This window comes from Heptranchias perlo, chromosome 31, assembly GCF_035084215.1.
Source record: "Heptranchias perlo isolate sHepPer1 chromosome 31, sHepPer1.hap1, whole genome shotgun sequence".
Lineage (NCBI taxonomy): Eukaryota > Metazoa > Chordata > Chondrichthyes > Hexanchiformes > Hexanchidae > Heptranchias > Heptranchias perlo.
Window position 1 is genome coordinate 1410334 of NC_090355.1, and position 13633 is coordinate 1423966.

A 13633-nucleotide genomic window follows, 5' to 3' on the forward strand; every position below is an offset into this window, starting at 1 on the left:
CTAATGTCAGTTATGGGGAACTTACTAGAATCTGTCATCAGAGACAGAATGACTGAGGACTTGGACAAGTATGAGCTGATCAGAGAGTCTGTATGGATTCGTGAAAGTTAGGTCATGTCTGACTAATCTAATTGAAGTTTTTTGAGCAAGTCACTAATGTGGTGGATTAGGGAGTGTCTGTGGATATTGTCTATATGGACTTCCAGAAGACATTTGACAAGGTTTCACACAAGAGATTATCAAAAATGAAAGTACACGGAATTGATGGTAACCTTGTGATGTGGATTGGAAATTGGTTGGGAGATGGGAGACAGGAAGTGGGGATAAAGGGAACGTTCTCTGATTATCAAGATGTGACAAGTGGTATTCCCCAGCGATCTATGCTGGGGCCTCAGCTTTTCACCATAAATATCAATGACTTGAATGAAGGAATAGAATTATATATCCAAGTTTGCAGATGACACAAAGTTAGGAGGCACAGTGAGTAGTGCAGATGGGAGCAGGAAGTTACAAAGGGACATAGACAGACTAAATGAGTGGGCAAAACTGTGGCAGATGGAGTTCAATGTGGGGAAGTGTGAAGTCACCTACATTGGACCCAAGAAAAACAAATCAGAATATTTTTTAAATGGTGAGAAACTGGGAGCTGTAGAGGAGGAAAGAGATTTGTGTTTTGATGTACACAAATCACTAGAAGTTAGTCAGCAGGTATAAAAAGTGACCAAAAAGACAGGCTGGATTCCAGATATAACCATCAAGGTTGCCTTTACCAGCCCCTCCCTGAATCCTGTACTGTTCTATTGTGTGTTTAATGAAATAGTGCCCATCACTGACTTCTGTTCCATTTTGCCCTCAGCTCACGCCAGCGGACAGCAGCTCTCACTCGGATTACAGCAGTGAGCCAGCACTGTATTTCTGACCTGAAGGAGATGGGATCTGGGAATGGTAACTGAGCACTCCGCCGTTTGAGACTGGCTTGCTGGGAAATCCAGGAATGGCGAGAGCCGGCTACTTGCCACCTGAGACATGGCCAGATGTCCTTCGAAAAGTCCATACTCCTCACTGCAGATACTTATAGGCCATATCCCAGGACCGAGGTTCCTTTCGAGGGCAGTTCGATCTTTAGTTCCTGCATGTCCTGTTGGATTTCTCCCGTGCCTCTGATGGGACCAGTCTCCAGACTACAGGAGGCCCACACAAGCATGTATGTGGCAGCTTTGAGGGTCAGAGACAAGTTGCCTGCACAATGAGTTTGCTATGTTTGCACTTGCTCTCCAAGGGCTGTGACCTATATTTCTAAATCATTCCTGAACACTGCCAGATCTTGGACATTGAAGCCCATACACAGACGACAATGACCATTCAATGCCTCACTGAAGAGCTGACTTTTATCCTGTGCATTGTGGCCTTGGCCACCTTTGTCCTTAAGAGTATTGGGCCTGTATTAGGGCCGTGATTTCAGGATTGAATTTGTTCCAGTTGCATTCCCATTTACAATGTCGTACATTGGGCCCTGGATGTATGTAACAGTACAGTAGTACTGTTAAATGATATAGATTGTGTGTCATTTCCACTGTGCCACAGTTTTCACCAGTGGTGTTCCTGGTCGCAGGGTATACCCATGACTGCAACCATTACCACTTCTGTGCTGATTTCCTATTTCTTTAATGTTGTAGTTAGATATCCTGGCACTCTGACTTCTGATGGCCTCCTGGTGAGGCCGAGCTGGGTGGAGGGCTGTCTGCGTGAGCTGTGAGAATACTCCTTCCAGAGTTTAAAGAGAGGAGTATGTCAGAATCTCTTTGTGAAATGTATTTAGTGCCATGTACTCGCTGGGCAGCTAGGATTGTGGGAGGGAGTTCTTAAATATGGACGGGTGAGTGTGAGCGGAGTTAGGATTTTGTATGTGCAGCACGCCGTGGAAAGCTTGGTGGTGCCTCGGGCTGAGACTGTCGGATGTTAAACTTTCACCTGGTTTTAAATTGCCAGTGTCTGAGCACAAAGCTCTTCCTTCTGTCCTTGTGTAGCCATTTGGCCTGAACGCTCTGTACACAAAGGGCTGCAGGCCTGTCCTGATGTCTGTAGATGGAATATTGACATAAACTCAGAGAGATGGATGCTAATGACATGGGGAACTGTTGGAATTGAAGCAGAAATAATTTCTAGGGTTTTACCGGAGTTTGATGTTAACAGCCATACACATTCAGCACCTGATTAGGATCTAGATCTTTTACCTGATCATGTACCTTGACCTCGTTATTAGTATAGAGCACTGAATTGGATTCCCAGATCCTACTGGGAAGGTTCGCAGTTAATCAGAACGACTGGGACGCTGTAATTTACTTTGAACATGAGAGCTCAGCTGTAACCCTTGTCTACTCAGATGGTGCAATGAACTGTACCCCATGTAACTGTGGACAATGCACGGAACATGCCCCTTCCAAGCAGTCACTTTAGTCTCCAGTGGGAAGTATAGCAATCCAAGCATTGCCTTGGAGGCTGCTCTTCTGCGACTGGACTTGAGTGAGGCAGAGCTGGGAAGCAGTTGGTGCCAATATTAACTCTGATCCAGCAGTGCCTATTGTATTTACTGGATGGAAACTAGAAAGAACAATTAATAATTTACTCTGATCTCACCCCAAGGCACCACGTGTGTTAGCTGAATTGCGTACAGAAAGAGATTTTGTGTTTGGATTTTACATTAGCTCTGAATTGGTGGGGGGGGGGGGGGGGGGGGGTGGAGATGGAGAGAGGAGAGGGAGGAGGTAGGTTTAAAGATGTGGAATTAGGTTTACAAGGATGCATTGATTGCTGTGTCAGTTTCCAGATTGTTCACCAGTGGAAATGTTCTTTAGCCTGTGGTGGTGAATGAATTGCACACCGATAATGAACTGTGACTGACTGATCCACAGAAACTGAGGCAGCAGCAGAATAGTTAAATGACTCGGGCAATGCATCTTCTGTTCCAAGAGGAAGTAGAATTTTGCAATAGTTGAGAGACCGCTATTCTTACTGCTATAAAATAAAGCGAATTCTAATGAGAAGATTGTTAGATCAGGAGAGGGAAATAGAGCATTGAATGCGTAGGGAGAAAGTTGTGTCTCAATAAATTAGTTCCTTATGTACTCCAGTAAAATATAATCAAAAACACAATTTGTAATAACCAGTCAGCCTTGATTGTGGCTGGCTGCAAGTTAAAGGGTTTCTTACCTCAGGAATGTTTCCCTTTGAATCCTTTTTATGTTGGAATGGAAACCAGCATACGTGACACAGCAGGTTAGCGTTCACTCCTTTCACTTCTGGGTTTAAATCCAGCCCAGCCCAGCCTGAGGGGATTAAAGATTCCTCTGTCTGTTGGCTGTAAGTTGAAATGATTTTCAAGAGGTCTCTGCCCAGTTTCTTGTACAGTACAAAAGTGCTTGTATTTTACCCATAGTCAGGGAATAGTCTCCTGAGAGGTGATAAAGGTGGTGGAGGGTGAGAGCAGTGAAATTGTCCTGTTTCTGTAGTTGGAGGGGCACTGTTCGAAGGTTGGGGCTGAAGCAGTTGAGCTAGTCATAATTGCACATACGCCAGCAAGGTGTGCTTGAAATTATTTTACCGTACTGATTCGCATATGGGCTGCACTTTGTTAAAAGCAAAAAATCCGTTTAAGTTGGGGTTGCAGTCTATATGTGTTAATTATCTTTTCTTCCTGAGGAAGGTCCCAAGTTTGGAGTATAGCCTAACTACCTGTCATTGTGTTAATGCCCATGGGTGATCTCTACCAGACATGTAGTTGTGCAGGCTGCTGTTGCCCAACACCCCCCACCCTCTGAGTAACACTGTTCACCAGTAGGTTTAGTGCTGGTGCAGTAGAGATAACAAGGAATAAACTGGAAACATGCAGGTCCATCATCAGTGGGAGAGAAAAACAGGATAACATTTTGGGTAGAGAGCTTTGGTCAGAATCTGATCCAGTGAAAGTTAGTGGTTTTATTTTGTATGTTTTAGATGCTGACAGGACTGTTGTGTATTTCCAGCATGTTCGGTTTTCTATTTATTAATGGTGCACTGTTCCTGAACCTCAAACTTACCTCCAACTGCAGGGTATGTGATTGTTCCCATGCTGCAGGGCCATGCAGTGGGGTTCACGCTGGACAGAGCTAAATGTGTTATTGATGGATTGCTCTGAGTAAACACCCCTGTACACAGAGGGCTTCAGTCTCTGGACATCCTTTTAGAATCTCTGAAGAGAATTAACTATTCACTGCACTTAATCAACATTTCATACTTTACACTCCAAATACCTTCAGAGACGGAGTGACAGCGTCCTTGGAGGAGAATATTGCAGCGCTGGCTGTGTTGCAGGCCTTTTATTCACAGCTGCAACACTTGTGAATCAAGTCTTGCGAGGCTGTCGACATGAACCACTCTGCGTGACATCAGTCATTAACAGTAAGGTGGGGGGGGGGGGGGGGAGAAAGAAATGAGTTCCGAGTGAGCAGATACCACCAGCCTTGTTTTGAAAATGCCTGGCAGTGCAAGGTGGTGAATCACTGGAGGAGTGGATTCCAGACTAGGGAAATATTTAATAAAATTGCATATGCACTATAGAATTTTGCACTTAGAGACTGAACTGAAAGGAAAAGTCTGAAACTTGCCAGCGTCCAGTCACACGGCCAAACGTATTGCTCTGTTTTAGTAACATTCACCTTCGTTGCAAATCCCAGAAATGCACATTGTTATATTAAAAAAAATCCTCAGATAGCTACAGACACAGTGCTTTAGCTGGAGAGTCTCTTTCTGTATAGTGATACCCAATGCTGATTTTGATAGAAATTTCTTATTTTTGGTTGTAGATGTAATGACTGTGTAATTCATAATGGTTTAACATTTTCACAAACATGATCAACTGTTGATTTAAAAAAAATAAAAGATTCACTGGCAATAAGTTCTGTTGTGTGAAAAGGGATCTAATAAATCATGCAATTTATTTCTAAGTATTACTGGAAGGATGCTCTGATCACCTCCTTCCATAAGGACCCTGAGACACTGCCATAGTACATGTTATCAGGTCTCCACAGTCTGTGAAACCTCTTTCAGACCCTGAGACACTGCCATAGTACCTGCATCAGGTCTGCACTGTCTGTGAAATCTTTCAGACTGTCGGTTACTGGATTATTGTACAGATAATCCAGTAAGAGTTTTAGGCCTGTAGTTGCTTGTGTCTGATTTGTTATCTTTTTTGAAAATAAGCATGAAGTTAGTTGGTTTCCAGTCTACCATACCTCCCCAGTGTACATCATAATCACAATCAATGCCTCACAAATTTCACCCCCCATCTATCTCAGTACTTTGGCATAAATACTATCTATCCCTGGGGATATGCCTGTTTTGAGCCCCTTTGGCCTGCCCAGGACTTCCATCTCATTTATATCAAAGGCATTAAACTAAGTAGAATTATCAATACATAGAGAGGGCACATTGCTCACCTCATCCCTGGTGAGAGATTTTTTGTTTACAATGTTATCGTGTTCATCTTCTGTTTGAGTCCCGTTTGCATCTTTCACGGTTACCTCTGTTCTCCGACTGTCTTTTGCTACTGTAAAAATGAAAGAACTTTTATGTCTTGCATCTGCAGCTATGTTTTTTTTTCTAGGCCGCTCTTTGCTCCTCTGATCACCCTTTCAGCATTTTGAAAAATTCATTCTTGAGCTGTGGGCACTGTTGGCAAGGCTGGTATTTATTGCCCCTCCCTAGTTACCAGTTTGATACAACTGAGTGGCTTACTAGGCCACTGCAGAGGGCAGTTAAGAAGCAATCACATCGGTATGGGACTGGAGTCACATATAGGCCAGACCAGGTAAGGACAGCACGTTTCCTTCCTTTATTAAACCAGTTGGGTTTTTAAAACAACAATTTTATGGTCACTTTCACTGAAACCAGCTTTTTATTTCTAGATTTTTAGAAACTGAATTCAAATTCTCAAAATACCATGATGGGACTTGAACTCACATTCTGGTTCCCAGACCACGTTAAACTTGATCATTCTGTGGGCGCAATCCCCGGGGAGCTGCAGCTTCCATTTGCTGCATGTTGTCTGGGTCATTTACAAATACCAGTTCAAGATCAGCACTGCCTCTTGTGGCTTCCTTTAAGTATCGAGTCATGAAGCAGTCGTGCGTTAGTTACCAACTCGGACTCAAAACTGCTTGGGTTTCCCAATTTTTATTTGGTTGATTGAAGGCGCCCCCTAAAAGAATTTTCCTATTTCCACATGCTCATCTCATTCCCATGTTGCTCTAGTCTGAAGCTACCTCTAGTGTCAGCTTGGTCTTCATTAGCATTGAAGATGTCGAGCAAGTAGGAGAAAAAAAGCAAGTTGACGCGATGTCAGAACTGCATCCTTGTCAACCTGCTTTTGTTTCCGTCTACCAGGATGTGTGTGTGTTTTCCCTTCCCTTTGTTCTGTTCCTTTTTAAACACTGTCAGCAATATCTTCTAGTTTTGACAAAGGATCCATACCTTAAAGGTGAACTCATCTGTTCTCTCCACAGGTGCTGCCTGACCAAAAATGATTTCACAATTTTTGCTTGGCTGTTCAGGTATGTCACAACTGCACTAAGGCTTTCTTAGCACAAATTACCTGTGAACAACAGACCAGGTCCACTGGGACATCAGCTCTTCCTCCTCCCCAGCACCATTCTTGCTTCTAAATACAGCATCTACCTTCAGGGCTGAGCTGATTCAGTCGAGCTGGACTGAGACAGCCATTAGGACATCTGCTCCCAGAGGGATCAGGTGAGCACTGCCCTTTCTCCTATCCTACAAGACAGGCAGACTTCAGATCAATTCTGGCAGGTTTACCAGTCAACCTCTAGTAATACTATGTATAAACAATCCAAGCTTTCCATATCTAAATATTTTATTATAAAACAGAACTACAAACTCCAGAGTCTTTTTTTAAAGCAGTCATCAATCCCTGATGGAGGTGTTATTTGAAATTGTTTAACAGTGATCCAGTATTAGGCATTTGGTGACTATGTTTCTCACTGTTATGATTGAAGCCGATTGCTGAAAATCAGGAGTCCTTGTTGTCTCTGTTCTCGTTGACTTGATTCAGGGTTCCTGCTTCCCGTTTCAGGACAGTCAGCAGTGTCTGGGAGCTTTCCAGGATCTGTGCAGACAGAAGGAAACAGCACACCATTAGGGCATTTAACTGCTGTAATAGGAGACGTTGTAGGTTTTGGTGGAAGAGTTAAATGGGCAACAGGCCTCCTTCCTCTGAACTTAGTGGGGACAATGACGCATCTCAGAATAAGTGACTTAATTCAGTCGGGGCAGTTGACGTACAAGTGAAGATGAAATGAAGGCAACAGCAGATAGGACAATGTCAAAAGGACCTTCCTCTCCACAAACACGTGCCCAAAGCACGCTGTAGGTACTGCATTCCAAACCTTATCTACAGCTCACCAATCCACATTTGGAATATAGTGCAATTCTGCGACCATGATCTGAATAAACTATCACAGCCAAGGGTGCCTACAACCTCATTTATCGCCTGCTGCGTTTGGAAGGACTCATATGGTGCACGTTTAGCAGGAATTGCATTACCAAGGAGGGGCACCAGGTTGATCCAAAATGTTCGTAAAATGCAAAGCTAATTTCTGATGTGCACAGGGATACAGTCACCACAACCATGGTACTGCGAGTCTTCATTAATTGAGGAAAAGCAAAAGCAGGCAGTGACATATTACAATTACAATCAAATAAGATTAGCACTGGGGCTCAGGACTTTCCTAACGGTCAGTCCTCTTTCGATTGTACTTTCCCACAGAATGAATTTGGAAGACAACTCAAGTAAGGTGACCCACTGATGTGGGGAGGTGTGGCATGTTCTTTATTTTGTATTGTCACACAAAGATAAATTGTACTGAGTGAATTCAGAGAGTCTGGTCATAACTGCTGCTCTGTATGTTCACCTTATTGTGAAATAAAGCAGCTAACTGAATCGTATAGAGGTCTTTAAGATAATGATAGGGTAGATGTAGAGAAAACGTTTCCACTTGTGGGGGAGTTCAAAACTAGAGGTCATAAATATAAAAGTCGCTAATAAATCCAATAAGGGATTCAGGAGAAACTTCCTTACCCAAAGAGTGGTAAGAACATAAGAAATAGGAGCAGGAGTTTGCTCTGCCATTCAATAAGATCATGGTTGATGATCTTCCTCAACTCCACTTTCCCACCCTATCCCTTGATTCCCTTAGTATCCAAAAATCTATTAATCTCAGTCTTGAATATACTCAACAACTGAGCATCCACAGCACTCTGGGGTAGAGAATTCCAAAGTTTCACAACCCTGAGTGAAGTCATCTTTCCTCATCTTGGTCCTAAATGGCTGACCCCTTACCTTGAGAACCCCTAGTTCCAGACTCCAGGCAGGGGAAACAGCCTCTACCCTGTCAAGCCTAAGAGTTTTATATGTTTCAATAAGATCACCTCTCATTCTTCTAAACTCCACAGAATATAGGTCCATTCTACTCAATCTCTCCTCATAGGACAACCCCCTCATCCCATGAATCAATCTAGTGAACTTTTGTTGCACTTCCTTAGATAAGGAGACCAAAACTGTACACAGAACTCCAGGTGTGGTCTCACCAGAGCCCTATATAATTGCAGCAAGACCTCATTACTCTTATACTCCAATCCCCTTGCAATAAAGGCTAACATACCATTTGCCTTCCTAATTGCTTGCTGTACCTGCATGTTAACTCTGATTCGTGTACAAGGACACCAAAATCCCTCTGAATACCAACATTTCCTAGTCTCATCTTTTTAAAAAAAAATCTGCTTTTTTATTCTTCCTACCATAAGGGATAATTTCACATTTCCCCACATTATACTCCATCTGCCATCTTCTCGCCCACTCACTTGACCTGTCCATGTCCCTTTGCAGCCAATTTGTGTCATCCTCACAACTTTACTTTCCCACCTAGCTTTGTATCGTCAGCAAACTTGGATACATTACACTCGGTCACCTCATCCAAGTCACTGATATATATTGTAAACAGCTGAGGCCCAAACACTGATCCTTGCAGCATCCCACTAGTTACAACCCGCCAACCCAAAAATGACCCGTTTATTCCTACTCTCTGTTTTCTGTCTGATAACCAATCCTCAATCCATGCTAACATATTACCCCCAATCCCATCTTGTGCAACAACCTCTTGTGTGGCACCTGATCTAATGCCTTTTGAAAATCCTAATATGCTACATCCACTGGTTCCCCTTTATCTAGCCTGCTAGTTACACCCTCAAAAAACTCTAATTGATTTGTCAAACAAATTTCCCTTTCATAAAACCATGTTGACTCTGCCTAATCATCCTATGATCTTCTAAGTGCCCTGTTACTACATCCTTAATAATAAATTCTAGCATTTTCCTGACGACTGACATCAGGCTAACTGGTCTGTAGTTTCCGGTTTACTCTCTCCTTCCTTTCTTGAAGAGCGGGGTTACATTTGCTACCTTCCAATCCACCGGGACCGTTCTAGAATCTAATCGAGTGTCAAGGCCTTAGAGAGGGAGCAGAAGAGATTTACTAGAATGGTACCAAGGATGAAAGATTTCAGTTACGTGGAGAGACTAGAGAAACTGGGGTTGTTCTCCTTAGAGCAGAGAAGGTTAAGGGCGATTTGATTGTGGTGTTCAAAATCAGATAGATAAAGAGAACCTGTTTGCACTGGTGGGTGGGTCAGAGGGCACAGATTTAAGGTGATTGGCAAAAGAACCACAGGTGGAAGGAAGAGAATTTTTTTTATGCAGCGAGTTGAGGAAAAACTTTTTTTTTACACAGCAAGTGATTAGAATCTGGAATATACTGCTGGGGGCGGGGGTTGTTGGAGGCAGATTCAATCGTGGCTTTCAAAGGGAACTGGATAAGTACTTGAAAGGAAAAAAATTTGCAGGGCTCCGGGAATAGGGTGGGGGAGTGGGACTAGCTGGATTGCTCTTGCATAGAGCTTGCAAGGACTCGATGGGCCGAATGGCCTCCTTCCATGCTGTAATCTTTCTATGAGTTGTAACAATCTGGAATGCACTGCCTGAAAGGGTGGTGGAAGCAGATTCAATAATAAGTTTCAAAAGGGAATCGGCTAAATACTTGAAAAGGAAAATTGAGGGCTACGGGGAATGGGACTAATTGGATAGCTCTTTCCAAGAGCCGACACAGGCATGATGGGCCTTCTTCTGTGCTGTATCATTCTATGATTCTATCTAGGGAATTCTGGAAGATCAAAACCAATGCACCCACCATCTCTGCAGCCACCTCTTTTATTACCCTAGAATGTAGGCCAGGGGATTTGTCAACTTATAGTCCCATTGATGTCTCCAGTACTTTTTCTTTACTAATTCTAATTACTTAATTTCCTTACTGTCATTAGACCCTTGGTTCCCCACTTTTTTTGTGCCTTCTATTGTGAAGACAGATATAAAATATTTATTTAATGTCTCTGCCATTTCCTTATTCCCCATTGTAATTTCTCCTGTCTCAGCCTGTAAGGGACCCACGTTTACTTTTGCGAATCTCTTCTTATATACTTGTAGAAGCTCTTACAATCTGTTTTTATATTTCTTGCTAGTTTACTCATATTCAATTTTCTCCCTCTATCAATTTCTTGCTAATTTCTAAAGCCCTTCCAAGTAAGAATGTGGAACGTGCTACCACAAGGAATAGTTGAGGTGAATAGCAAAGATGCATTTAAGGGGACGATAGATAAACACACGAGGAAGAAAGTAATAGAAGGATATACTGATAGGGAGGGAGGAGGTTCAAGTGGAGCAAAAATGCCGGCATAGACCAATTGGACCGAATGGCCTGTTTCTGTGCTGTAGTTTTGATGTAACTCGATGTATCAGGCCTCATCTCACCAAGTGTTTGCTTGGTCCCCCGTCAGAGAGATTGGAGCACACGTGGCAGACAAAAAAAACATCCTGTCCAGATGTAAGAAGTGGATACAGGGCAGTATGAGTCAACTCCCATAAAAGTAAGATGTTCAGAGTGCTTACGGGAGTGACTGAATCGAGAAGGAATCTATGGCAGACCTGAATTTGAAACAATCATGCATTTAAAAAGAAAAGTTAACACAGAGCTTGCTTTTCTGTATGTTTTGCAATTTTTTCTTGTGCATTCTTGATGATTTTCCTGTACACAATTTTACCAAAAATAAATGTATTTCATACTTTTTGTATGAATCCTGGGGGAAACGCACTATCTAATGGACTCACCTTCATATAAGCAGCTTCAGTCTCTGCGATAGTTCTATCAAATTCATTTCGGGTTGCCATTTTGCGTGCCAGGCTCTCATTGACCTTGGCCAGTTTCTCTGTTAAAATACGGATATCATTCTGCAGCTTGTTTTTCTCCTCCTCTTCCTGTAAGATTTGTTGGTTCAACTCTTCTCTTTTTGTACACAGATCCTCGATACCTGGTGTAACAATCTGCAGTTAGGGCAGGAGATAAAACATGCAGCTCTACTTGGGTAAGGGTATCAAGGGATATGGAACGGAGTTGAGGTACAGATCACCCATAATCTAATTGAATGGTAGAACAGGCTGGAGGGGCTGAATGGCCTACTCCTGAAAACAAGTTGCACCCATTCTCCAAGTTAGTTATAGTTCTACAGTTGAACATTCTGCTGGTGCAAAACCCAGAACAAATTGAAGATGTAGTGTAACTATCAGTCAGAGCGAAACAAATATGGGCAGGTAATACTGAATGGAGGGACAAGCAATGGGCAAGGTTGAACCAGATGATTGTGAATGGAGCCTTGTCTGCCATCACACAGGTTGGACGTCAAGAGGGTGTTGGGCCGGTTCCAGAATGTGGCAGAGATCACTTCACATAGAAGGTAAATGTCTTTATAGATAACACTTGGTCCATGTTATCTCCTAGACTGGTTTCCATCACCTGAGGAGGGCGGTGGGGATTGGAGAGAAATTTTCAAGAGTATTCTTTTCCCCTATTGGCCCCTGCTTCAGCTCATCTGCTGCTGAAACCCTCATCCATGCCTTTGTTATCTTTAAACTCGACGATTCCAATGCTCTCCTGGACGGCCACCCATCTTGCACCCTCCGTAAACTTTAGCTCGTTCAAAACTCTGCGGCCCGTATCCTAACTCGCACCAAGTCCCATTCACCCATCATCGCTGTGGTCGTTGACCTACATTGGCTCCTGGTGCAGCAACACGTCTATTTTAAAATTCTCATCCTTGTTTTCAAATCCCTCCATGGCCTCGCCCCTCCCTATTTCTGTAACATCCTCCAGCCCAACATCCCTCCAAGATCTCTGCACTCCTCCAATTTTTGTGCATCCCTGATTTTCATCGGTCCACCATTGGCGGCCGTGCCTTCAGCTGCCGAGACCTCTCCATCTCTCTCTCCTCCTTTAAGACGCTCCTTAAAACCTTCCTCTTTGACCAAGCTTTTCGTCACCTGTCCTAATATCTCCTTATGTGGCTTGGTGTCAAATTTTGTTTCATAATCGCTTCTGTGAAGTACCTTGGGCATTTTACAACACTAAATGCATTATATAAATTAATAATTTCAATAGAATTTAGATCATAAAATATCAGTTTCTATGATTCAATCTCTAAAAGGGAGGTCTACAAGCCGGCACCATGAGAAAGTCATACCCTAAATCGCCTTTTCAAAATACACCACGTCCAAGAACAAAACCAATAGGTGTTCAAAATTATGAAGGGTTTTGATAGAGTGAATAAAGAGAAACTGTTTCCACACGCCACCCCCCCCCACACGCCACCCCCACCGCACCCCACCCACCCCCCCCCACACGCCACCCACACCGCAAACCCCCCTCCACACGCCACCCCCCCCCACACACGCCCCCCACCCCCCCCACCGCAAACCCCCCCCCCACACGCCACCCCCCCCACACGCCACCCCCCCCACCGAAACCCCCCCCCACACGCCCCCCCCCCCCCCACACCCACCCCCCCCACACCCCCCCCACCGCAAACCCCCCCCACCGCACACGCCACCCCCACCGCAAACCCCCCCACCGCAAACCCCCCCCACCGCAACCCCCCCCACCGCAAACCCCCCCCACCGCAAACCCCCCCCCACACGCCACCCCCACCGCAAACCCCCCCCCACACGCCACCCCCACCGCAAATCCCCCCCACACGCCACCCCCACCGCAAACCCCCCCCCCACACGCCACCCCCACCGCAAACCCCCCCACACGCCACCCCACCGCAAACCCCCCCCACACGCCACCCCCACCGCAAACCCCCCCCACACACGCCACCCCCACCGCAAACCCCCCCCCCACACACGCCACCCCCCACCGCAAACCCCCCCCCACCGCAAACCCCCCCCACACGCCACCCCCCACCGCAAACCCCCCCCACACGCCACCCCCACCGCAAACCCCCCCACACGCCACCCCCACCGCAACCCCCCCCCACGCCACCCCCACCCGCAAACCCCCCCCCACACACGCCACCCCCCCACCGCAAACCCCCCCCCACCGCAAACCCCCCCCCACACGCCACCCCACCGCAAACCCCCCCCCACACGCCACCCCCACCGCAAACCCCCCCCACACGCCACCCCCACCGCAAACCCCCCA

At 45.1% G+C, this 13633-nt stretch overlaps 2 protein-coding genes across 3 annotated transcripts in view; one reads left to right on the forward strand and one right to left on the reverse strand.

Annotated features, from left to right (window-relative positions):
- The window catches only part of tprn (taperin), a 67591-nt gene extending 64871 nt beyond the window's left edge, over window positions 1-2720 (forward strand). For both annotated transcript variants that reach the window (XM_067969513.1, XM_067969514.1), the window contains exon 4: window positions 857-2720. In XM_067969513.1, the coding sequence (XP_067825614.1) occupies window positions 857-919 (63 nt within the window). In that variant the 3' untranslated portion in view covers window positions 920-2720. The remainder of the gene's footprint in view (window positions 1-856) is intronic.
- Window positions 2721-6889: 4169 nt separating this feature from the next.
- On the reverse strand, window positions 6890-11487 carry ssna1 (Sjogren syndrome nuclear autoantigen 1; the record flags this gene model as incomplete). Its single annotated transcript, XM_067969408.1, has 2 exons — window positions 6890-7159; window positions 11269-11487. Coding segments are annotated over 2 exons (315 nt in total), but the record flags the coding sequence as incomplete, so codon positions are not given.
- Between the last annotated feature and the right edge of the window lie 2146 nt (window positions 11488-13633).